This window comes from Schistocerca piceifrons, chromosome X (genome assembly GCF_021461385.2).
Source record: "Schistocerca piceifrons isolate TAMUIC-IGC-003096 chromosome X, iqSchPice1.1, whole genome shotgun sequence".
NCBI lineage: Eukaryota > Metazoa > Arthropoda > Insecta > Orthoptera > Acrididae > Schistocerca > Schistocerca piceifrons.
The window spans coordinates 406,729,985-406,757,902 of NC_060149.1; the positions used below are offsets into that span (position 1 = coordinate 406,729,985).

General features: G+C 38.1%; 1 protein-coding gene across 1 annotated transcript in view; it reads right to left on the reverse strand.

Annotated features, from left to right (window-relative positions):
• Positions 1–7,961: 7,961 nt before the first annotated feature.
• LOC124723182 (protein MON2 homolog) overlaps positions 7,962–27,918 on the reverse strand; it is a gene marked incomplete in the record, with an annotated part of 216,575 nt that continues 196,618 nt past the window's right edge. Inside the window, 3 exon segments of the mRNA XM_047248376.1 lie at positions 7,962–9,515; positions 9,640–9,722; positions 10,108–10,330. Coding sequence (XP_047104332.1) covers positions 9,358–9,515; positions 9,640–9,722; positions 10,108–10,330 — 464 coding nt within the window.

The window sequence follows — 27,918 nt, forward strand, 5'->3', positions numbered from 1 at the left end:
GTAACTCCGTGTTAGGTTCATATCTTGCCCCACCACATCACAAGGGTGCTGTCTGCAAAGATTTTGTTCAGAACACTCTTCTAGATTTGTCGCAGTGCAAGCCCTGAAAATAAGAGGAAGCAAGTGGTTTACATATCACAGGGACCCAACACATTCCCATCACTTTGTTTATTGTTCTTTTGTTAATAGCTCAAAAATGGAAGATTTTTTAAAATAAATGTTTATATACAGTTGCTTCTTGTTTCAATGTGACAGATCTAACACCCCACCAACCCCACTCCCACCCCCACCACACACACACACACACACACACACACACACACACACACACACACACACAAGTTCATAAAAATATTTGTCACATCTTGTATAACACTTTGTTTGCTTACAATAAGACAAATTTGATCAAATTAATGGTTATTTAGCATTATTTAAATGCCTTCCATTATTTAACATTGAGTAACAGATAAATTTCCACAAATGCGTGTTGAAGGCTAAATGTTTTGGGTTGTTAGTGTGGAGTGTAACCAAGGCCCTGAATTCACCTAAATGAACATGGTAAACTTCCTGAAACTCACACTAAAATTGCCTGGTAGAACACACCCTTAACAGCTCAAGATTAAACGAAGACAACTCTCATATCACCAGTTTAACACATTGTTGAGTGACTATATCAGTGATTTCTAGAATTTCTACCTCTACACTATTAACAATGTTGTCACCTTGCCATGTTAACACTCCTGTATGTGAGACTTTTTTGAAATAAATTAAATTTTCAATATTATGTTTTTTCACCTATACAATAGAAAACAGCATGGGCCACTTCTGACTGATACATTTGTGCCCACAGATGAAACGCAGACGAGTAAACGTACTACATGTATCACATGGCAGTGATCAGACTCTATAACTGTTTACAATGTAGTCTCAGTAACCTGCCATAGGTCTTGGCTGTGAATCGAGGAGGGGTATACAGGAAACTGATGACTTCCTTCATGCACTGGGATGTCTGAATCCTGCAGTTCAACAATGACATGTACAAGAGGCAACAGAAGAGTTTGGCACTGTTCTGCAAAGGCTTGCATCTGTTCATTGTAGGGTGGCACCCAACTGGTTCCGAGCCAAAGAAAATAGAATAATTTATTGTGAACAGCAGGTGTCCCCTTCATATTGGCCTCCCTTGCAAATGTGTAGGGTTTGGGTACAATAAGCGATAAAAGTGAATACAGTGGCATGTCTAACCAAAACTGGCTGAAAATCAGGGATGAGAAGCAATGTTGTAAATGTATCCAGATTTCAGGAGAGGACAAGTGCCACCCACCTCCCTTGCATATGCCTATGCACCTGCTGAACGTTTGCCACCAAAGCCTAGGCACTGTCAGGTTCTGTTTGTTGGTCTGAACCAGAGCTACCAAAACATCACCAGATTGTCTCCATTTACAGAGTGATATTCATCATTCTGCTAGGGACCAGCAAGTCTCCCTAACTGAACAGGCAATTTGAAGATGCTGGTGATAATTTCATACGGCTCAACAACTTGGTGCAAGTCTTTCAATTGGATGCCATGACAACGATGACAACGACGACGACTTACATGTCCCTAGCCTACCCCACTAACCCACTAATCCTACTGAGGAAAGGGGACCTACAGTTTAATATAGAATTCAAAACACGGGTTGTTCCTGGCAAATCTTCAGACTGCTGAGAAGTAAAGGCTGAAGTTGACAGTTGTCATGTGGTGACTCAGATCTTAGATGCATCCATTGTGTTCCAATGTAATTATATTTCCTATAGAGCATTCAATCTGCCCTACTTTGAGTCCATCTGGGTGGCTTCACATCTAGCACTTGTGTCTGTTGCAGATGGAGCCAGATGAAAAAGCAGCTATTCGAATGGAGGCGTGTAGGCACTTCCCAAACAGCACTATTAGTGATGAAATGCGAAGTAAGTCCAAGTTTAACAGCTGAAGACAACTCACAGGTAGTGCTAAAGTGTCACCCCTCTGATTAACAGGCAGACATAAGCATAAATTAATGTGTCATTTATCTAGCCTTAGAGCAGAAATACATAGAGATCCATAGTCTTTGAAGTCCATCAGTCAGAGAAATGCTTGAAGCTGGTCAATAAGTTCTGTAAGAGCTCACGTGATAAATGGAACAGACAGTGATGTTTAGAGACACGATGACTGTTTTTTCCAGTTCCTTTTTCAGTCAAAACTCATCTCATTGAACATTCTTATGCCTTTTACAGAAATGCACAAATCATATGACAGTACAAACTGTGGAACCATTCTGGGCTTTTACTCATTATTAGACAAGTTTACCATAGCTGAAAGAGGCTGGCAGGCTCGATAACCCATGCAAACATGCTTGTAAAGGCAATTCAAGGTAGTACTTTGACCAAAGGTAGTGATGGAGGTGGAATTCACCCGTGGATAATTTTTACAGAGATATTAGACATGTAGTTAGAGGTTAAGAATGAAATACGTAATTAATATATACATACTCTTTCTGGTATCAAATGAGGACAATTTCTCACAAATAGCTTCTTCTTGTCATGCAACAAAAATAATTGTGTCACTGTGCCATAACAGCTAAATTAATTTCCATATTGGTGGAAAAGTGGTCGGGGTGCTCAACTATAAAGCTCTTGTTTCTTTAGAGGGCAGTATCCTCCAGATGCACACCAATGGAAGGTCGGAAATTTAAATTTAAGGTACCACATTGTACCCACCAAACAGCTATGGAATAGTATGTTAGCCTAGACAATGCTCAATATCAAATCTAGTGTAATATAAATAGAGTGTAGCAGGTGCCCCAAAGCTCCTTCACTACTGACCTTTTCAATCATTCCTCAATACACCACAAAAATCAAATTCTCATTGTTTTCTGATCAATCAACAAAATTTTATTTCAGAAAGTATTAGTGTTTTTTTATATTTCTTGAGTTGTTCTTACACATCATGTATCATCTGCTGACAAAGATATTGAATGACCTACTCCTTCCTCTGTCAGCTATAAATATTTCTGCTTCTCTTTAGCCATATGTGAATACTGACTCCTTGATATTAAAAAATTACTTAATGTATGTTTGCAATTTCTGTTGCTATCAGTAAAACATATTCATTTGCACAATTAATGAACTTTTCTCAAAGGAGAGAATGTACGAGCAATTTGACCACATTTAATGAGATTGAACAGTTTTTGTGTAGTCTGCAGCCTGTTATATAACACTGGTGTTTCATTGTGGTTAGAACGTCTACTGTAAGAGACATTATATTTTTCAAAAATGATGTCAGATTTTATGGGAGTGAAAGCACAATTGGTTGATAACATATCATAAATGTTCTCCATGAACATGATAATGCATCTGGTTTTCTTCTTAATATTTTAGTCTTTAATGGCTAAGGCAGTAATGTTAACTAATCAGACACTTCCCATTTACTCATATTTGTTTATCACATGCAACAGAAATACTCAACAGCAAAATGAAATAAATATACACTAACATTTTTAGTATAAAATGGTGCTACGAGCTGCAACACACAACACTTACTGTCACTTCCATGTATGATTTTTACAATCATAAAACTAGACAAAGATTTGGAAAAGTTTGTTTTGTAACTATTTCTGCACTCACTCCATTCACTTTAAACATCAGAGCACTTGTGAATAATGGCACATACAATTAACACACTTTAATCATAACATAGGGTTGCCAAAAAATTTGCAAAGAGTTTCACTGCTGAATGTAGCTCAAAGTTTATTTTTTTATTAGAAATAATAATACAGTCTCTGTTCACGGGATGATGCCTGCCTGCTTGCCTGCAACTGTCCATTCCTGTGTGAAAATGGGAAACCAAATCAACCCAGATAGAGATTTGTATTACAAAATTCCAATTCATAAATGTTTCAAAATTACCAGATATCTGTGGGCATTTAACACAAATGTATGGCACTAACAAGTAGGAGATGCCCACAAGGCAAAGAGTTTGGATAACAATCAATATGTAGACTCTGCATCTGTGACAATGCTGAATTTTCTGAACCACAGACAAGACGTAATGTTGTAAGACAGTAACAGCTTAGAAAGTATTTAATAACTTCCATGTTTTTTTCTAGGTTTTGCTCTGTGTAGAACAGAGTTCAAATATACGTAACAATGTGGAGCATATGGTTCTGTAAGAACCATGTGCTGCAAGACAAGAGAGAGGATCTCTTAACCTTGACACTCTCCACTGATCTCATTATCAATGAAACAGTAAACCTCAAACAACACACTTATTAACATTGAGAGTCAAATGTGATTCACATAATGATAAAGAGAAATTACAATTGTTGAAAAGCTATATAAAGAATAAAAATGAAATTAGTAGCAAATGTTAATGACAGGAAGTTTTTTGCGTAAATTTCCAAGTGACATTAAAAACTGGTTGCTTGGTACATCAACCAGTCAGAATATTATTTAAACAGAACACCAGTCAGCGCATCATTTCAGTAGTTGTTCACATTCATTTAGATAGCTACTATGCTACCTTCACCCCCACCCTTGCCCAACTTGCATCTAAAATACAATGGCACACAACTGTGACAGTATACACCATTTTTCTTTTCCAGTAAGCAGGTGTGACACGTCATGACACCTGGAAAAGTGTCTTGAAACCAAAATTGTGATCAGAATAAATCATTTTACAAGGGGAGGCCGCCAATTGTGAAATTCAGATTCGATTCATACTGCGCATAATAAAAGCTCATGGCCAGAGGTGTAATGTGGCAAAGCACCAAGATGCACTTCTCAGCAGTTGTCGAGAAAATCGACAGTTAAAAGAAACCATTGCGGTGAAATACTCTCTACGATTAGTAATTTTCTACAGCGTGGTGGTGCAGCGGTAAACACTCGGGTTCGTAATCCGAAGGTCGCCGGATCGAATCTCGCTCCATGCAACTTTTTTTTAGTATTGCCGGGAAAAAAAAAAAAAAAAAAAAAAAAAATATATATATATATATATATATATATATTTTTTTTTTTCCCCCCCGGCAATCAGTTGCAGTGGAAAAACTGGCGACAAAGTTGTATTTCACAAATGTTATTAATTGTCTTCATAATGTTAACCACGTATAGTTAACGGAAGACGTAGAAACGAATACGTATAGTGCAAGTCAAACGTTCGAATTAGAATAGAGACCCCACGAACACAAACTTGCAGTGGCAGGTATGAAATATAAACTCCGTTACTCGCTCGTTACACTTGAAGGACAGATGTTGAATGGGTCGAAACGAGCCGCCCCATAACAGCATAGTTGCCTGCTAACTTCGAAAGAAGGTAGAGGCGGTCCCTAGCGCAACTTATAACATCATCGAAAATCAGTGCGGACGGGACAGCTTTGGTACACCCTGTTAAACAAACGGAAAAATGGAGGCGGTACAATTGGAGAGTGATCCGCCTTCACCAACATGCATAAGCAATTCATTAATAGTTTATATATAATTTGAATTGCAAAAAACTAATAATAAAAAAATATTGCACGGCGCGAGATTCGATCCGGCGACCTTCGGATTACGAACTCCAGCGCTTACCGCTGCGCTATGACGCTGTAGAAAATCATTAATCATAGAGAGTATTTCACCGCAACGGTTTCTTTTAACTGTCGATTTTCTCGACAACGGTTGAGAAGTGCATCTTGGTGCTTTGCCACATTACACCTCTGGCCATGAGCTTTTATTATGCGCAGTATGAATCGAATCTGAATTTCACAATTGGCGGCCTCCCCTTGTTAGTTGAATACTTCATTGACAAAACCCAAAATGGTACTAATGAAACACAGGAATTTATTAGACATGGACAATTTCAAACAAGAAAACAATAAAAAATGGAAATTATTGTCTGTGGCTTCACTGACCTATAAAACTTTCTTCTCCCGACACAAAACACAGTCCTATTACTAATTCACCTGAGAAGACCCATGAGGTTCACATTGTTGTTAGAGGCCTGGTCCTTAGTTTAAACCCAAACAATGTGACTCATTTTCAGAGTGTTTGAGACATACTGAGATATAAGAGTAGGGTTCATCTTATTCCTCAGCATAGTGCAAAAAGTGTATCCCTGTGTTGCATGGATAATTTTTTATTTTTTAAATTTTTTTATAAGCACTAGCACTTGTGTTATTACAGATGTTTACAAAAATAGAAGACACAGAGAAGGTAAAATCCACTGAAGGTATATGGCCCACGCTCCGATAATAGCAGGAAGAGGGTCATAGCCTCAACACTCCCACCCAGTGGGCTGATAACCATTAACAGCGGCACATGAAGAGACTGCAGATGTTTGAAATTTAACCAAGCATATTGCTGCACAGCCCGTGAAAATAAATTTTACACAGTTAACTCTCCTCCCATGACCAGCCAAACATTTACTGTGATGAAAATTCCTCCTACCATGCAAAATTGAACTAGCTGCTCCATTCAGTCATCAATGTATGATTGCAGTTCATGAATGAGGTCATTAACCCACAATTTTGTGAAAATCTTCAGCTCAAAGGTAACTGATTCAAATGCTAGTAGTGGGAGAGAGTTTTAACAGTAGGATTTAGCCTACTGATGGCGACTTGTGTGTTCTATGCCCAGCATCCTCTTGGTGCCATTCATGAGGAGTAAGCTATCTAAAGCTACAAGTTTCCATATGCACACTTTTCTCTATCATATCATCATGAAGTCCACACAGATGACACAATATTCCACATGTACTCTACATGGTCAGTTACTCTGAACAATCACACATGGCAAACTTGATACACAAGCTGCCGAAATTACAGCAACTAGATAGATTTACACCACTCAGTGAGCCACAGCAATAAATATAATGCCATTTAAGTTACACAGACAGCTTTTGTAGTAATTAATACAAACTTTTCCTCCCCAACAAATGAAACTGCTGATCTGATCATAAAATCTCTTATATATAGAATCAGATCACTGGAAAAAAAGTGTGGTATCCACTTGTGAAATATGAATTAGAGGAGATGTATGTATGGAACTACTGCTGTTCAGAAGTCGAACATGTTCACAGTTGCCTATTCTATTTTCCAGATTTGGGAATGAAATAATGACACTACATGACAATTCTGTTAACTGACAATATATATTTTTCAAAGGAAACGGCAATTGAAAAGTCTCATTACTTACGGTAAGTCATGCCTGCACAATAAAATGTATATATAAACACAATCAATTCAATAGCCTCATAAAATCCTATAGAAGTAATGTGATTTGTTTGATATTTTGAAGTTGCATAATGAGATAGTAAACATATTTCACAAATAAATTTGAACAACAATCTTAAAGAGAATAGTAAACAAGTAAAATTACTTGAGTATTTTGAAAAATGAGTCTTCTGTAAACAGAAAATTATGTTTATCGACTAATAAAATGGACTACAAAAAGAAAGTTGTGATATTTCAACCAAAAAAAATATATATATATTCAATATGATGAAGCTATTAAACCATAAAATTTCAAGCTTCCCTAATAAACAGCATAAACATGGATGCAGATATCTGAACATTGTAAAAAACTGTTACTGAAGTTCTGGAAGTAGACAGGAATGACTTGAAATACAAGGAAATTTGAAACAATGAAAATATTGCAGAACATACATAGAAAGGAAGATATATATTTACATCAGAAACTCTCACACTCAAAGATGTAAGACCTTACGTAATTCTTTTTCCCTGACGCAAATACTAGTGAGGCAGAATCTCTTGATACTTAATATTTCAGTAATGCTATTGAGTTTCAGGCAAAGAACACTGTTTTCTTATTGGGGGGCAACAAGAATCCTGTTATTGTTTAGCACAAAGATTAATTTGGTGCCCCAACTAAAGAGTATTTCATTATATTTTGTTTCCAGGCAGATCTGCTTTGTATTGTGATTAAACAGGAAAATAATTTATAGAAAAAAGTGATAATGAACAAAAAAGAATGTTATTAATGGTCCAAGGTAACAGAAATGTTATACAGATTCAACTTACATTTCATAGCTTCAACTGAATACTGATATGGCAACAATACCTCTGGTGGCACGCAGGGATGTGTGCAACTTACGCATAACGGTAACATTTTAAGCTGCCTCTCAAGGTAATAACTTTTGGTAAGTAATAAGTTACTTGAAAAGAAAGCTACAATTGTTTGTCAGCTGTAATAAAACACACATGATGACAAAAATGTGTCAAAGTTCTAATCATATTCCAACAATGATATACAGCAGGGCAGCATAGTATGTTCTATTAAAAGGAGCTTCAGTCAATGTTGAGAACATGAGAACTACAGTCACTAAATATTCAAGGAAATAGCACCATTTGGATAGCATCCAAAGTAAGAAAAACATTCATATAACACAAATCTCATGATCAAAATCCGTCATCAGTAATTTGCTATGTGTAATAAAATAAATGAAGCAATCAGAACTCCAAAGATACACACAATGGCATTAATGAACTAGCTACCAGCAGCCCAGTACTGAGCTTCATCTGTGGAGATGTCAATTTCGAAGTAGCTTAAAGTTTGCAGTCCACACACACTTTCTTGGCCAGTTTTATAGAAGTGCTGCAGGAAGAGAAATATTTTGGGAGTGAGCTCCATCTTCTTCACTGAATGTTACCAAGAACAAGATGTGGAAATAACCAAAACTTAAAATTTCTCATATATCAAGCTGAAATCATGTGATTATCATCATTTTTCAGAAAAATCCGAAATTAAATGCAAAAATACTGAAAATGGCATATCCGTGCCCAGTCTCCTGCCTAGTGAGGAGTACGGAGTCAAGTCACAAAGAGAAAGTGTTTGACTGTACATAGGTTGGACAAAGTACATATCGCAATGTAGCAATTACAGTGACAGCTTTGATAGCATCAGTTTTTGCAACAGTAGGCAAAGGGAGGATGGACAAGGAAATATTTCCCTTTAGTGTCTCACTGAAATGAGTACGCAGCACTACATATGGGTGTAGAACAGCAGTGGTGAGGACCTGAGAAATAAAATGTTGAAGTTCTCCCAAAACCATCCAGGAACTCTAACATCATTTTAAAATATGAATCTCACATCCACACCTCTGTCATTCACATTAGTTTTTCAATGGAAGGAAGAAGATGAGATTACAGTCTTTATCCTGCCATTTTTGGTGTGTGACAGAGGGGCAGCACCACTGAATCTCTGTGCACTTCCAGTGTCCATAGCTCTTGCTGCTGCTGCACGCATGTGTATGTTCATTGTCTCTCAATTAACTTTGTACTTAAATAGGCTGCAGGCATCAACGCTACAATCTCAGTGTCAGTTCACACAAACAGCACAAATATAACACTATCATACACCATTATGATATCTTGTAGGCGAATGCAAAAGGTCCGCGTACTGCAGTAACGCTTCACGAAGCGAACTGGAAACTTGTGTTGATTTTGTAGTTGTGCAGTCCACTAAATAGGGGTACAATGCAATCAGTTGTTCCCATGATGATTCATTCACTGGAAAAAAAAAAAGTCTGAAGTATTACATTTGCTTCTGCATACCTACAGAATGTTTGATGAAGGAACACAATATTTAGAATGCTTAGAAATTTTAATAATAACACTTGAATTAACAATTTACCTTTTCCTGGTGGAGCTTTCTTCAGTGATAATACCAAAGTTCCAACAGCTTTCAGTACAAAAGATATCTCTGACAACCTATACCTGCAAATACAAGTGCTTATAGAATACTGTATGTAACAATTCTCATATCCTGATTGTCATTAGTGTTAAACTTTAGCAACTGTAAATATCTCAAGAAAGAACAGTTACACCTACAGCAACAGCAACAAAAATGAAACACTTCTGAATACAATAAACTGTAATGGGCTCCTTAATAGTGGTAACAGTGAATGGACTGCATACATGCATGAATTCTATCTATTACTCATTATTTAGAATTTTATATATATAGTGGGATTGCTAGGTGATTAGCTGATAGTCATATGTGCAATATGCATGCTTTCTCATATTTGCACTGTAACAAAGAAATACATGCCGGAAGTTTATATTGAGTGCATCATTGCATGTAATAAGCAAAGCAAATTACCTTGGCAATGGGCAATTTCCGTTCTTCCTTTCATCTTCAACATACTGGTGTAGTACTTCTTGGAACCTTGTCAGAAGAGCAGTGACAGCTAATCTTCCTGCCACACCACCTTCTGTTATTTCCTCAGCACATTCATCAGCACCGTCTTGTAATGAAAACTGCAGCAAAGTCTCAAAACAAGTTTTTGCAAATTCTTCTCTTAGTTTTGGTTCAGCCACATAATCTGCAAGAATACAATATCCCTTAAGTACATTAACGTGTCATTTGGTCAATAGTGTTCTCTCTCTCTCTCTCTCTCTCTCTCTCCCTCTCCCTCTCCCTCTCCCTCTCCCTCCCCCCTATCTCCCCCCCACCACCCTCCTATGTAGATAAACTTAGTCAATCAACAATATGAAATTGCCAACAAGCCATATGGTGGGAAGATATAGGAGTCAAGAACAGTAAGCTGATTTGTATACGATAAAGTCTGATGTGCTTTTGTGAACTAAGCAGATTACTGATGACAAGCCACAGAAGCAGAAAGAAAATTCATGGGTGGAAAAGGACAGAAATAAAATTTTCAAAACAGAAAGCAGTGTACTCCAAAAAGGACATATATATGTTTTATATCAAGTGTGACTCTTGGGTAAAATTTATATATTTTGGGAACAGAAGCAGATATACACATAAAATGCACTGAAGAGGGCTAGGAGGGTGGGGAAGGGGATGAAGAGTGTGTCCCATGGCATAGAAAGTACCTTCAAGGTATGACATGTAGAACAGGGGGGGGGGGGGGGGGGAAATGAAACTAGAAAAAATGCTAGAGTAAAACAGAGGGGCAAGGTTGGTAAAATAAATTACCAACTGACAAATGAGAGCGTTCACAAACTTACATACAATGGTGCTACGAGACATGATGCACCCACAATAATATTGTCCTCTGCCAAAACTATGGCACCGTAGTTCTGGTACGCTAAATAAAGGATGTAATAAATGGCAGTATTACATGTAGTATTGGGATCATTCAAAGGGAAAGAAACATCAATTAATGTGTAAGAGAAAACTGGGTGTCTGACGACTTCTCTTTGTTTGTTTTGCACATAGTTAGAACCACACATCAGTGTGTCGGTCCATTGTATATTTTAAATCCTTACAGAACATAAATTTTATTTTATGATTAGTAAAAATTATTTGATCATGTCACTTCTGCTCTTCTATGTAGCCAAAGCAATATTTCCTGTAAGTTACTGACAAATGCAAAAGTTGTTTATGAATAACAGAAACATGTTTTATATATGTTCAACAAAGTATTTGAGGAATGTCTGATTATATATATATTATATTTGTGGAAATTGCATTTTCTAGTACCATACAGTAAGTCTGTATCGTTTCCTTTATTTTTACTACAACATCCTCATTTCACCATAAAAATCAACAATTTTTGAATAAAACCTGAACTAAACATTGACAATTTCAATTTTGCTATAAACATTGTTTATTTTTAAGTAACAGACAGGAAGATTACTATGTAGAAGAAAGATATTCCATACATTACCTGGCCCATTATACATCCTCACTCACTTTCTAAGACGATTCCCGCTTCCAGTTTTTTGTGTAATGTAGTAAGACACTGATCACATACATAAAGAAAGTAATACCCAAAAGGAATGCAACACACCTAATGTACTGGGTATGCAGGTATGACCTTTATTGACCAAAGCTACTAGGAGAACTACTGTAGTCCATGCTTACTTATGATAGCTTATGGTAGTTTAATTCTAGCCTAGAATGATGCCACTAATATGAGGTGTAGCAAGGGAGCTTAAATCATTTAATAAAGGCATGGGCTCCGGTCCTTACTGTATACCAGTCAGGTTCCTCTCAGAGTATTCTGATACAATATCTCCATATCTAGCAATCGTATACAACTGATCACTCGCTCTAAGATCTGTACCTAAAGACTGGAAAGTTGCACAAGTCACACCAATTCCCATTTAAGGAAACAGGATAAATCTGGTAAATTACAGATCCATATCACTACCGTTGATTTGCAGTATATACTGTGTTCGAACATTATGAATTATCTCAAAGAAAATGATTTATTGACAAATACCCAACACGGAGTTATAATATACCGTTCTACTGAAACAAAACTAGTTCTTTATTTTCATGGGGGTAATGAGTGCTACTGACAGGGACTGTCAAATTGATTCCACATTTTTTTGATTTCCAGAAGGCTTTTGACAACATACCCACAAGAGACTTCTAATCAAATTGTGTGCCTATGGACTATTGTCTCAGTTTTGTGAATGGATTCATGATTTCATGTCAGAAAGGTCACAGTTTGTAATACCTGATGGGAAGTCACTGAGTAAAACAAAAGTAATATCTGATCTACATAAACGATTTAGGACACAATTTGAGTAGCACTCTTAGGCTGTCTCCAGATGATGCTGTCATTTAATGTCTTATAGAGTCATTAGATGATCAAAACAATTTAGACAAGATACCTGTCAGGTGTGAAAAATGGCAAATGACTCTAAATAATGGAAAGTATGAAGTCATCCACAAGAGTACCAAAAGGACTCCCCAAAATTTCAGTTGCAAGATAAATCTCACAAATCTGAAGTTGTAAGCCAACTACATACTTAGCAATTACAATTACAAATAATTTAAGTTGGAACAATCACATACATAATGTTGTGGGTAAAGCAAACCAAAGACTATGATTTATTGGTACAACACTAAGAAAATGCAACAGGTCTACTAAAGAGACTGTCTACACTACACTTATATGTCCTCTTCTGAAGCACAGCTGTGCATTATGGGATGCACATCAGGTAGGATCGACAGAGGAAATCGAAAAAGCTCAAAAAAGGGCAGCTCGTTTTGTACTACCGCAAAATTGGAGAGAGAGGACCATGGATATTATATGTGAATTGGAATGGAAATCATTAAAACAAAAGTCTTTTTCATTGTAGCAGGATCTTCTCATAAAATTTCTACCACCAGCTTTCTCCTCGGAGTGTTTATATATTTTGTTGGCATCCACCTACATAGGGAGGAATGATCATCATATTAAAATAAGAGAAGTCAGGGCTTGCACAGAAAGATTTAAGTGTTTGTTTTTCTCCTGCGCTGTTTGATAGTGGAACAGTAGAGAAATAGCTTGAAGGTGGTTCAATGAACCTTCTGCCAGGTACTTAATTGCCAATTGCACAGAATCATGTAGATGTAGATGTACTCCAGTCAAGGGCTCTCCCCACCATCACCTGCCAGCAACAGCAATGTCCACCTGGCTTGATAGTCATTGCTCAGAGTCCCAGTGCCCCAAAAGGACAGGCACCTACTCCTGGACTTGCACGAAGAGGTACGAGCTCAGGCATTAAGCATGTGGGCCCTGCATTGTCAGGGAACTGCAATCAAGAGTACCTGATAACCTCACCATGTCAGACTGGCTATTATATTGGCTTTTGGGCTGGAGTAATTGCTCACGTAATAAAGAAGCATACATTATCTTTGTACACCATGGATAGGGTGCCATACAACATGTCCTTCCCCAAACAGCATGCAGTACTGACAAAATTTAAAAAATAAACAAATAAAAATTGAAAACGCGAAAGACAAACCTGACAGTGTGAACTAGTCAGTTTTACTGAATAGGTAATAGAGGGCAAAAAGCAAGAACAATCCCAGACCAAGAATCAGAACTTAAGGAATGGGCAGGTTGGCTCAATAAGCAGAGTGTCACAGGACTGCAACAAAGGAGAGGGAAAGAAGAAAGTTGCAATGGCTCTGCCCCCCCACCCAACCCCCCATGCACATCACACACATGTACTCATGCAGTGCTGTAAGCCAGGAGGGTGGGGGGGATAATTTTACATAATATCTCATTCCCAGAGAGCCTAAATCACAAAATGCAGCAGACAGTCTTTGCTATCTAGGCAGCAATATAACTGAGGATAACTAAAGCACTATGGATATACAATGGAGAATGGCAATGGCAAGAAAACTGTTTTTGGAAAAAGATAAATATTTTAACTTCCAATGTAAAATTAAGTATTAAGTAGTCTTTTCTCCAAGTATATGTCTGTAGTGTAACTTTATGAAGAGATGAAATATGAATGATAAGCCGTACAGACAAGAAGAGAACAAAAATAAGCAGTACTATGTCAAAAAGACTTCGTATTTTCAAAATTAATATTTGGTTATTCTGATGGCACTTTAATATATTGCAACTATTTTTCTCAGTTTTACTTGTAAAATCCTAAACATTATGTTCATATTACGGAACCACACAAATTGTTAACCTACACCAACAATCTGCTGGGCTTTGCATAAACTAAAATGAACAAGTTAATTAATTATAAAAGCAGACATATCTAATAGCACATTACAACTGTGTCAGAACACTGCGGCTTTGTGAACTGCCTAAAATGCGTAGATAGATAATTTCATGGACAATGGGCACAGTAAGTGTTTCATCATCATGTTACCAACCAGATTCACATTTCAAATATTAGTAAATGCAGCAAGATAGTTTACCATAATATTATAGCCAGTAATGATGATATCATTGATACAGTGACTGCCTTACAAACCACTTTTCACCAAACACAGCAAAGCTTCTTCCATCCCCTTTAACTTAAAGATACTAACTACAAATTACAAATACTTATGAAATGATTTATCACACACCTATGAGCTTCTTATTATCAGCAGCCATGGAAAATTTCTCCGTGGCAAAGTTTCAAGATAACTTTTGAATTTTGTGTCACTTCATTAAACTTTGTTTTACTGACATGCAGGCAACAAATAGTGCCCTTCTATTTTAATCACACAAAGAGCATGTAGCACATATTCGAGGGTAATCCCAAAAGTAAGGTCTCCTATTTTTTTATAAGTACATAGACCTGTTTATTTCTACAATGGTTTACATCAGTTTACAGCTTGAGCGTTTGGCTATTTTTTGACATAATCACGATTTCTGTCAATGCATTTTTGTAGATGCTGTAGCAGTTTTTGTATGCCCATATCGTACCAGCTTGCCGCCATGCTGCGATGAAGGATGCTGCCACTGGCATGATTGTTGCTTGGTCTCAGGTGTAAAGTGGTATGCCCAGGTTTCGTCATCCATGACAGTTGAGTCCAGAAAGCAGTCCTGTTCAGCTGCAAGGCGGTGAAGAAATTCGCAGGAAGCATCAACTCGTTGCCGCATGTGGTCCTCAGTCAGCATGCGTGGCACCCATCTTGCGCACACCTTCCAGTAGTTCAATGTTTCTGTTAAAATTCTGTAAGCAGTGCTTCGGGAAACCATAGGAACCAACGTGCAGAGATCATCCAGGGTGATCCGCCGATCTTCACACATGCTTTGCTCAACCTTCAACACTGTCTCCTCAGAAATTGACGGTCTCCCGTTCCTTTGTTCGTCGTGAATTTCGGACCAACCAGCTGCAAACTCTCTACACCACTTACGAACATTTTTGACGCCCATGCACGACTCACCACACACTTCCATCAATTGGTGATGTATTTCAATCAGCACAGTGCCCTTTTCGTTCAAAAACCAAATAACTGCGTGCAATTCACACTTGGCGGTAACATCCAACGGGAGCTCCATTCTCAATGACTGCCAAGCCACGACTGAGCAGCTCAGCGTGGCGTGCGCATGATGTTTACACAAAGCGCGTGAATCACTCTTCACAACAGTGTGACCAACTGCCACACAAACAGAGTTCTGTACTTATAAAAAAATAGGAGACCTTACCTTTGGGATTACCGTCGTATTAATATAAAGATCACTGAGAAAATGAAACATAAGCTACATTTTTAAGTGCATTAATGTAATGAAAATTCGTTGACTATATCAGGTACTCTGTGTGTGAAAAGCATACTCATACAGACCACACTCCATTCACTCTACCCACACTAAATCTAACATGAACACACTGACACATTGAATCAAGATGTTTTCATATTATGAACATGTGTTTGAATTAAAAAATCACAACCCTTTCCACTCTAATGTAGAATCTTGTCTTACATAACGTTTTCTGCTTCTGTTCCGATATCAGATGTGGTCTGAAACACCATTTAGGTTTTTTTTAATCATCTCCCTGTTCTGCTTCATCCCACAGAACTGATTCTGCCCAACAAATAGCAGAAGCTGTCCACAGTATTTCACGCCAGCTCATGTGCATCAATGTGGAAAAGTGACTGTGGGTTACGGCACAATTGTTGCTTGTACAAAAATGGCAGACAGAAGATGTGTACTTGATGATCATAGGTGGCTTTTGGAAGATACTTAAAGATGAGTAACAGTTCAGTGATGAGACTGAACAAGAAGGATCTTTTCTTGTGTGTAGTGTTGTAAGTGTCAGTTAATCTTACCATAATGATTTAGAAGGAAGTGATGACAATGTGCAATCTATCATGTGTTAATGGCAGGTTTATCATGACAGTGATATTATCAAGTTCTTATACACTGAAGCACCAAAGAAACTGGTATAGGCAAGCGTATCCAAATACAGCGATATGTAAACAGGTGTAACACGGCACTACGGTCGGCAATGCCTATATAAAACAAGTGTCAGGTGCAGTTGTTAGATTGGTTACTGCTGATACACTGGTAGGTTATCAAGATTTAAGTGAGTCTGAATGTGGTGTTATAGTCAGCACACGAGCGATGGGACACAGCATTTCTGAGGTAGCAATGAAGTGGGCATTTTCCCATATGACCATTTCACAAGTGTACTGTGAATATCAGGAATCCAGTAAAACATCAAATCTCAGAGATCACTGCGGCCGGAAAAAGATCGTGCAAGATCAGGAATGAAGATGACTGAACAGAATCGTTCAAAGTGACAGAAGTGCAACCCTTCCGCAAATTGCTGCAGATTTCATTCCTGGGCCACCAACAAGTGCCAGCATGAGAAACATTCACCAAAACGTCATCAATATGGGCTTTTGGAGTCAAAGGTCCACTTGTGTACCCTTGCTGATTGCACAACACAAAGCTTTACACCTTGCCTGGGCCCGTCAACACTGACATTGGACTTTTGATGACTGGAAACATGCTGCCTGGTTGGACGAGTCTCGTTTCAAATCGTACTGAGCGGATGGACGTGTACGGGTATGGAGACAACCTCATGAATCTATGGACCATGCATGTCAGCAGGGTACTGTTCAAGCTGGTGGAGGCTCTGTAATGGCATGGGACATGTGCAGCTGGAGTGGTATCGTACCCCTGATACGACTAGATACAACTCTGGCAGGCGACACGAACGTAAGCATCCTGTCTTATCACCTGCATCCATTCATGTCCGCTGTGCATTCTGACAGTCTTCGGCTATTCCAGCAAGGAATGAGACACCCCAAATGTCCAGAATTTCTGCAGAGTGGCTTCAGCAACACTCTTCCGAGTTTAAACACTTCCACTGGCCATCAAACTCTCCAGACATGAACATTATTGAGCACATCTGGGATGCCTTGCAAAATGCTATTCAGAAGAGAAATCCACCCCCTCATACTCTTACGGATTTATGGACAGCCCTGCAGGATTCATGGTGTCAATTCCCTACAGCACTACTTCAGACATCAGCTAAGTCCATGCCACATCGTGTTGTGGTACTTCTGCTTGCTCACGGAGGCCCTACACAATATTAGGCAGGTGTACCAGTTTCTTTGGCTCTTCAGTGTACTTGTTACAAAAGAGAGATTCACTCTTCCTTGAAACACATACCCAACAATGGAACTTCAATATTTTCAATTATTTTTCAGTACCATTTTATTAGCAAAATTCTGACTGCAATAAATAAACCAGAAAGTGTCGCTGCACACAGAGGTGCAGTATCAGCTGTAATTATCATATGGCAGTGAAACATGGTAGATATTTGATAAGAAACTGGACATGGCTAGAAAAGGTCAAACAAGTGAGAAAGGCATAATGCTGATTATATTAACTGCTGATTACATAATTTGTTCGATACAAGCACCGGAGATGTCGACAGACAGTCCCAGGTATGCACCTGGTGGTCTAAATTGGAACTTATGTCTTCCAGTTTTAATCTATTCCACATTAATGCATTAGAATATCCACCACGCTACATTGCCATATAATAATTACAGCCCACACTGGACCTTTGTGAGGAGTTGCACTTTAATTACAAGCATCTGGAATGGAAAAAAATACAGAAGGTGGCTCCACTGATAAAACATTTAATGTGACATTTATGGAAGAATGTTTCATGGGTACAAATGAAGGCATCCTTGGTCTTACATTAAACATATCCCCAATTTGAAGACAGATTTAGGTAACTATTTTACTGAAGACTGGCTAGACTGAAGTCTGTTCTACAAGTACGTTTCCTCTGGTCACCGATTTTTCCAGTTATTTTGGACACTGCATTTAGTTTCTCCTATCATTGCTCAAGCAAGTGTGGATACTAGGAAAGGCAAAGTCAAGTTTATCAGTGAATATATTGCTAATAAATGTAAAGAACTTTGCACAACAGGAAGATGAGACCATAGTTGGTTTTAAAGGCAGGATTCAGTTGAAGAGCTATAATCTAATGAAGCCTACAAATTGATGTCTTCAAACTTTTTTGCCTCCATGATTATGCATTTTCTCATATTCCATTTACAGTGACACAATGACTGACAGTCTTATTCATCATGATTTGCCATTTATCTCTTGAATAGTGATTTATTTGGCACAAGATCTGCCTGCACACACAGGTGGTACAGGTTTTCACATCTACACTGACAGGTTCTACACTTACCCTAAGCTTGCTCATGAACCAAGCAAAATGAAAATGCATGCAACAGGGACAGCTGTGCCATCTATGAATGGTTTTCCACTTGTTCTCAAAAAGAAGCAGCTTGAGGAATACAATGTGTGTGTTTATCAGTCTAATACATGATGCACAGTCTAATACATGATGCACGTATCCCTTCACAATAAGAGGTTAGTGACCATACTGAGACATTATTTGGTCCTGAAACACAGCTGATCACTGGTTACACAAAGAAACCACCAGTTCAGATGAGAAACCTATAATTATTTTAGAATATATAAAGTTTACAGAGGAATGGACACAATGTTTTGTGCATGTTACGGCTTTACGTGGAAGTCATACAAATCGTGCAATTTTTTTCTCTGGATTGTAGAAGTTACAGCTGTAAAACAGCTACATATTTTACTCAATAGATACAGAGAAGAGAAGAGAGAAGAGGAAACATATTGTGGTGTCACCGCCAGACACCACACTTGCTAGGTGGTAGCTTTAAATCGGCCGCGGTCCATTAGTACATGTCGGACCCGTGTGTCGCCACTTTCAGTGATAGCAGACCGAGCGCCACCACACGGCAGGTCTAGAGAGACGTACTAGCACTCGCCCCAGTTGTACTGACGATGTAGCTAGCGATGCACACTGACGAAGCCTCGCTCATTTGCAGAGCAGATAGTTAAAATAGCCTTCAGCTAAGTCAATGGCTACGACCTAGCAAGGCGCCATTAGTAACATTGCATGTATCTAAAGAGTCTCACTTGTATCGCCACAATCTCCAGATGTACCACAAGGATGGATTAAAATTAAGTATTCCAGCAGCTACGTACTTTTCTTTATAGCATTCATTACGTATCCTGTTTCAGACCTCACGCCATCCTGCTTTAGTTTAGCGCGTGCCTTTCGGCTTCCTCTCATTGTGTCTAGGCTGTCTTGTCTAGACACAACACATATCTTTTCTATTAGAGAAATCTCATCACAAAGCTTGTGGGAACTGTCAGAGACATTCAAGGAAGAGAGGGAACCATCTTCTGATGTTGAGGAGAGGCTGAATGGAAAGATGCATTTTGTAATGTAAAATGAAAAGCAATCTACAAACAACTGTATGGCCTGCAGCAGACAAAATGAAAAAGATGGGAGGAAAGAAACCATTATCTACTTTGAGACATGCACAAGGGGGTCTTAGACTTCATCCTGGAGACTTGTTTCAAAAAGTATCAGACAGCAAACAGTTTTCAAAAAAATAAAAAAAAATGCACATAATTCTATGCAACACACAACAGACAATGAAGTTATCATGAGAGCTCATATTCATGTCTTTCTCACTTTAAAATACCATAATATTGCAAGCAATCCCCTAACCTATTCCCTGATAATATTAATCAGAGATGAGGAGATGACAGCTGGCAAAAAAATTGACTGGAAAGGGTTAAAATTGTGCCCAAAAGACATGGCCAATCACTGTGTGAAATAATGACAGCATTCAAAATCAAATGGACGCAAAACTGATAAAGGCCCAGGAATATGACAAACCACAAGATCTCCTTCCGTTTTGTGGTCACCATAGTTACTAAAATCCCATACAACTCGGTAACTCTGAGAACAATGGCAAAAGGCAGCCACTTGGATGGCAATAAAAATTCAATTTGTAAACACTAGTATTAGCATGTACATTGGATTAAATACGAGATGTTTCTAAATCCAGAACAGTTACAATATATTCAACAAAGACAGAGACCACTAAGTACTTGGTGCAAGTCAATTTCATTATGAATTTGCACAGACAAAATTTGCCCACTCCAATACAACATGAGCATTTTCAGTGAAGGACAACAAGGCTACTGTAAGTATGTACATACAAGGACATACATGCAACGGCATCAGAAAGTTGTGCTTTTGATTAACAGGACAAGGATATCTTTTTATTTATTTTGTGTTTATATTGAGGTTTGTTGCATCTAATTAACTAACAATCTACTGTTCATTCAGAATCAAGGAGAGGCAGTATGCTACACTCATTACATTCCCCCCTTTGTTTCTACTTCAGAAATGTGTAGCCATTTTCTATCCACCGAGACCAATTAGTTGAGATATCCTCTTCCTTCAATGGACAGTGACCTTTTTTGTTGGTATGTCTTGAATATTTTCATAATTAAGGCTGCCATTGCACCAGTTCCTAAACTGTAGGCTGTGATGGCTGATATACAGCTTTGTATACCTTTTTCTAACACAGAGTATGGTTATGTTTATCAACAACACTGACAGTATTCACTTTTTTCACTTGGACACTGTTACTGGCAAAATATTCTACAATACATCATGGTAGTGTGACAATAAAAGGCACAACCTCCTTCTAAATACAATTAGTAGTTTAATATGTCGCCATTAATATACTTTAAGTTGTGGTAGGCTAGTGAATGAATCCTCTGCAATAGGCTGATGTGACATCAGACAGGAGTGCAGGAAGGACTAAGAGGAGCAAGGAGCATAGTGCCAGAAGCAGGGTTATTCTGTTTTTGGCGGACAGGAGGGCAAAATTTACTGTATGTTATACTAACGAATGTGCTTAATAAAGGATCACGGTATAAGCATACCTTTACTTAACCTATCGTAACAGTTATTCATGTATTTGAAAATGTTTACCAGTTTTCATCTATAAAACTATGGTAGATCAGGATACTATCCACTAAACTCAGTGAAAGAAAACAAAACACTATTATAAAATCAGTGAACTATGAATAAAGGACAAAAAATTATGGTAATAAAGAGAAGAAGAAGAAACATACTTTACATTATTTTACTCCATTTTATTAGTCTTAAAAATTAATAAGGAAAGCAAAAGGTTTTAGTCATATCCTATTAGTAGGAAACATCCTCCAAGTAATCAGAAATTGTGGGAAAAAATATCATAAATCCTTTTTTTTGTTGGTATCTGGTAAATCTGCTTAAGTACTCCTTAAATGGACAGTTATTATTCTTCTGAAAGTATTTAAACAACTCAAAATTGTTACAGCAGATTCAAGCAGAATTCAAACCCTCATATAGTAACTGTCATCTATTATTGCATTCATTTTAGTGAATTATATTTCCATTTCTGTGCCATCGATGTTTACAAAAGTTATTGAAAAGGCTGTATATAGAAGGGTTATTGATTATTTCAGTTAACATAAATTATTGTCAACATAGTTTAGTTTCAAAAGTAGTTTAACAACTGAAAACCTTATATTCTCTTTTCTCTGTGAGGCACTGGATGGATTAAATAAAAATTTGTGAACACTATTGTACCTTTAACTAAGGCATTTCACTGTGCTCATCACAAAATGTGTGTCCTCTTAAGTCGCCGATGTGGTGTCACCTAAAAAGGTCTTACAATAAGGCAGCCAACAATGCCATAAGATCATTTTATTTCACTGTAGAAAATGTACCATTATGGGATAAGAGGAGTTGCTCATCACTGATTGTTCTAATACTTTATGGACAGACAGCAAAAAACATTCTCCACACTAATGAGAAAGGCTATGAGGTGGCATCTGATTGGGGCATGGTTAAGTGGGGGTGCTCCTAATATGACAGGTAATTCTAAAATATTTCTGTTTGTCGTCAACAATGGCTTAGTAGTGAAGGACATTGAGTAAAACATATGTAATGTACCAAATACTGCAGTTCAAGGAACACACAGTCCAGTCACATTAATATGACCACCACCTATGCTCGTCATCAACGTGCAATAACCATTCAGAGAGGGCAGGTGGCAGCAATAACAGTAGATGGTACATAAAGCGTTTGGGGAGGCCCATGGAAAACAGTGCAGTCATTGTTGTAATGTGGAAATGAAGCAATTTCTCTGATGTCCAAACATGCATGATCTTGGCTTTCGTGCCAAGAGTGGAAGTATTACCAAAATGGCTAAGTTTGCAAACTGTTTGCATACCACCATGGTTGAAGTATATGGTACTCGTCAAAATGGCACTACACAAAACCAGCGTCCACACAACTGTGGTACACCACAGGCCGTAGATGACTAGGGTGAATGATGGCTGTGGAGATGTGTATAGGCCAATAGATGTGCAAATGTTAAGCAACTGACCACCCAGGTGAACTATGGGACAACAAACAGTGTCTCCTCGACAACTGTTCAGCAAATGTTGCTCGCTTCATATGGGCCTCCACAGCTGGCACCAGGTTCCTGCACCTATATACAGACTGTTGCTCATTTGGGATGAAGGATGGAATTTGCATACCAATAATACAACTGGACATCCAATGAGTGGTGACAGGTAATCTTTTCAGATAATCATGTTTCATGCTCCATTGGACACACACTACAATTATTGTCACAAGGGTTCAGGCCAGAGGAGGAAGCATTACGTTCTGCAGAATATTTTCGTAGCATTCCCTGGGTGATCTTACTTCGGAAGGCACAATGGATCAACCCAAGTATGCATCTATCATTGAGGACTATGTCCACCACTACATGCAGTTTGTTTTTCCTTGGCATGATGGCATCTACCAGCAGGACTATGCAACATGTCACACAGCTTGCAGTGTATGTACATGGTTCAAGGAGGGACAGGATGAATTTACTGTACTCCATTCACCACCAAACTGCCCGGATCTAAACCCAGTAGGGAATCTGAGGGACAGCCTTGATTGGGCTGTTTGTGCTGTGGATGTTCAACCAAGAAACCTAGTGCAGCTGGGCCACAGCACTGGAGTTGGCATGGCTCCACATCCTTAACAGTACCTTCCAAAACCTCAATAACCCTTTCTGCATGTCTTGCAGCAGTGGTTATTCAGGCTCTTGACAGGTGGTCACATTAATGTAACTGGACCAATACTACGTTTTTACAGTTTCTACCACAAAATTCAATTAAAACTGATATTCTGATTACACAGGATGAGTATATGATTAGCAAGTCTGAACAATTATAACTCCTAGGTGCTCTGATACACAGTAAGCTGACAAGGAATGCTCATGTTCAGAAACTCATTAAAAAACTGACTGCTTCTAAATAGGGTGTTCAGAAATAAGCATCACAAACTTCTAGGACTTTTAGAGGGAAGTGAGTATGTCATATTTTGAATAGGGATCCATCTCCAGAAATTTACCATTTCATTCCACGACTGTTTCAATTCAGATGTTTAACTCATCGATTCCTGCTGGAGGAATTGAATTAGGCATGACACAGTAACAATTTGAAAGGAAACTTAAAGCAACCATTTATCACCTAAGCACATTTGTTTGTATTACCACTTGAACATAGTGTATTTACATTATTCCAAAACAACAAAAGAACCCAGCATACTGTACTGTGTGTACAGGTCAGTACTGATGCATTACAAGAGCAGGTCGATGTGGTGACCACCAACGTTGTTACTACAGACATTGGACCTACAAATATTTTCTTTTTCACACTCTATCTCACCTGGTGCCTGCTCAATTTCTAGTGCGGTATATCTTCCTCTGTCTCTACAGGAGTTATGCAGCAAGGCAGACATTAAATCATGATCAGGTGACCATCTGACATAGTACACATCATCCTGTCTACACTACTGCATACCAGGACAAGTAATTCTGAGATTTTTCTCCTTCTCTCCACAGACGTGGATGCATTACATATCTGAACTGAAACCATTGCACAACGGAAATGGTACGTTTCTGGACATGGTTTTCAATTCAAGATATTACATACTCAATCCCATCTACATGTTTTCTACATGTTTGTAATGGGAATTTCCGAACACTCCATATTTACCATTATAACAGTATATGCAATATGTTATAGTACAACACAATTATATTAGTCTACTTTGCTTATTTTCAATGCTTATGACATATGGTATTCTATTCTGGAGTAACTTTTTCCATTTGCAAATGCTGTTAGTTCAGAAAGTGGAAGTTTGAACAATATGTGGTTTTATTTTGTGAATCTCTTGTTTACAGGCAAAAGTTATTAGAAATTCACGTACCCATAAGAACATTGAGCGTGAAGTGTTCAACTTCCAGCATCATACCTATGCAGAAGATCTCACTGAAAACTCTAGAGAATTCCAGTCATATGTAAAAGCACTGAGTGGATTAAGGCTTCTATTCAGTCACTCACTGACCTGTCTGGGGTGGCAATAGAAGACAGCAAAATGCAAGCTGAAGTTTTAAATTTCATGTTTAAGAAATAATTCATGCAGGAGGATCATACAAACATCGTCTGACTGCATCACATACTCCCACATGGGGGATATACAAGCAGCCATCCATTGCATGGAGAAGCAGCTGAAAGAGTTGGAAACAAGTAAGTTGCCAGATCTGGATGGAATCCCAGTTCGTTTTTACAAAGATTACTCTGTGGTACTGAACCCCCACTTAGCTTGCATTTATCACAATTTCTCACCCAGTGTGACGTTCCAAGTGACTAGAAAAAAGCACATGCGATTCCTGTAAATAAAAATGGAGAAAATATGAATCTGCATACTTACAGACCAATATCCTTAAGACCAGTTTGGTGCAGGATTCTCTATCACATTCTGAGTTTGAATATAATAAATTTACTTGAGACAGAAAAGCTTCTATTGACAATTCAGCACACATTTAGGAAGCATCACTCGTGCGAAGTTCCGCTTGCCTTTTTCTCGTATGAGATCCTGTGAGCCATGGATGAAGGCAACATGCAGGTTACATACTCCTAGATTTACAGAAAGCATTTGACATGGTGCCCCACTGCAGACTGCTGATGAAGATCCAAGTATATGGATTAGGTTCCCAGATATGAGAGTGGTTCGAGATAAGTACGTTGACCTTGATGGTTAGTGCTTGTCAGGAGTGCCCAGGGAAGTGTTATAGGACCACTGTTATTTTGGATATACATAAATGATCTGGTGGACGAAGTAAGCAGGAGTCTGCAAATGTTTGTTGACAATGCTGTGATGTACGGGAAGGTGCCATCATTGAGTGACTGTAGGAGGATACAGGGATACAGGATGACTTAAGACAGAATTTTCTGTTGTCATGATGGACAGCACCTGCCTCTAAATCTAAAAAAATGTAAGTTAACGCAGATGAGTAGGAAAACCACTCCTGCAATGTTAAAATAAAGCATTAGTAGTATGCTACTTGACACAGCCACATAATTTAAATATTTAGACATAATGTTGCAAAGCAATATAAAATGGAACTATCACATTAGATTGGTAGTAGGTAAGGTGAATGGTAGAGCTCATTTTATTGGGAGAATTTTGTGAAAGTGTAGATCATCTACAAAGGAGACAGTGTATAGAACACTTGTGCAAACTATTCTTAAATACTGCTCGAGTGTTTGAGATCCCCACCAGGTCAGATTAAGAAAGACACCGAGGCCGTTCAGAGGCATGCTGCTGGATTTGTAACCGGTAGGTTCGATTGGTACGCAAGTATTACGGGGATGCTTCATGAACTAAAATGGGAATCCCTGGGGGGATGATGATGATGATCTTTCCAAGGGGCACTATCAACACTAGTGAGGAAATTTAGAGAATTAGCATTTGAGGCCAACTGCAAAATGATTCTACTGCCACCAATGCACGTATCGCCTGAGGAGAGCCAAGATAAGATGACAAATAATATCTTTAATTGCTGTTTGGTTCTGTTTACCTGTAACATGTATGTGTAAAGTAGGCACAAAGCTGTCCAATTTTTATACGATAAGATTCATTCCATTTCATTATTGCAGTTATAGTCTCAAATCAGCTGATTGCAAAAAATATAATTCATTTTGTTTAAAATAAAGCTTATTAACAGTTATGCACAACTAAAAATTCTACTACAGCAAGTAATAGCAAATTTTGTGTGAGCTACTATGTATTTATGGACTTAGTGACATCAGTCATTAGAAAGACTGGCATTCTGATGTTTCAGTAACATATTTCAATTTTTGTGATACTAACATCTCCACGTTACTATCTCATGTGAAAAAATCGGTGCTTGAATGTTATCATGCTAACATCTCCATGAAAGTATGAGGATCAGCATCCACAAAAACAACAATGTTGGGGCCAAAGAGCTAACTAGTTAATTCTATAGCACAAGTCTGCAATTATCTTAGCTAAATTGTGTTACAAGTAACAGAAAAGCTGGACTATCATTGTAACTGGAACAACTGATTATTGTATGTTAAGACTTCCATTAAGGACTGGACTAAGTGAAATATCTCTGTATAACTTTCTTTTGATGGATTACTGCAAGATACTATGTTTACTATGGTGCATGAGGTAAATGTGAACTGCGTTCTGTGTCGCACACTATTTTGTTCTGATTATAATTTATCTGATAAATTCTGTCAATGGACTGTTGTTGGGTGAAGGCCTAACCTGATTAAGGCACTTCTATTATTGCAAAATTAAAGAACTGGTCACTGTCCAAACAATATGACAAAGCTCAACAAATGTGTGAAATACTGAATCCAAAAGTGTAGATTTTCATACATTATTAAGTAAACACCATGTACTATTCATTAGGGTTTCCAGATTCATTGTTACAGTTAGGTGCACTACTGAAGATGCAAAGGTAAATAGATGAGAAAAATGTGGTTGGTTACCTTCCACACTGTGGTAAGAAATTTGGTCAGTACAGATGGAACTGTATTTAAGGGTTTACCTACTAGCTGTAGATGGAGAGTTGCTTCTCTCCAGAATAAATTGTTATGCTATTCGGTTTCTGAATTGAGTCTGTAACAAATATGCTTTAATCAGCTGCAAATACAGTAGTTCAGTGGGACGCTAACTCTTTTCTATTACAAAAGGAATGTAAAGCAATTTTTACTAATTGCTGTTGTGATGAAACTGGAAGTTACCGAATGCATGTCAGGGCAACAAATTTTTTTTAGCATTCTAAATCTTTATTCTTCCTGTCTACATATTTATTTCTCAACAGTGTCATCCTGGCAACGAACACATTTCTCCCAATGAGAGACCACTTTGTTAATACTGACACTGTGGATTAGTTGACTCTGTTGATGGAGCCACAACTTCACCTCTGCTTGCACTGCAGCCACGAAATAATTACTGGGATCATGTA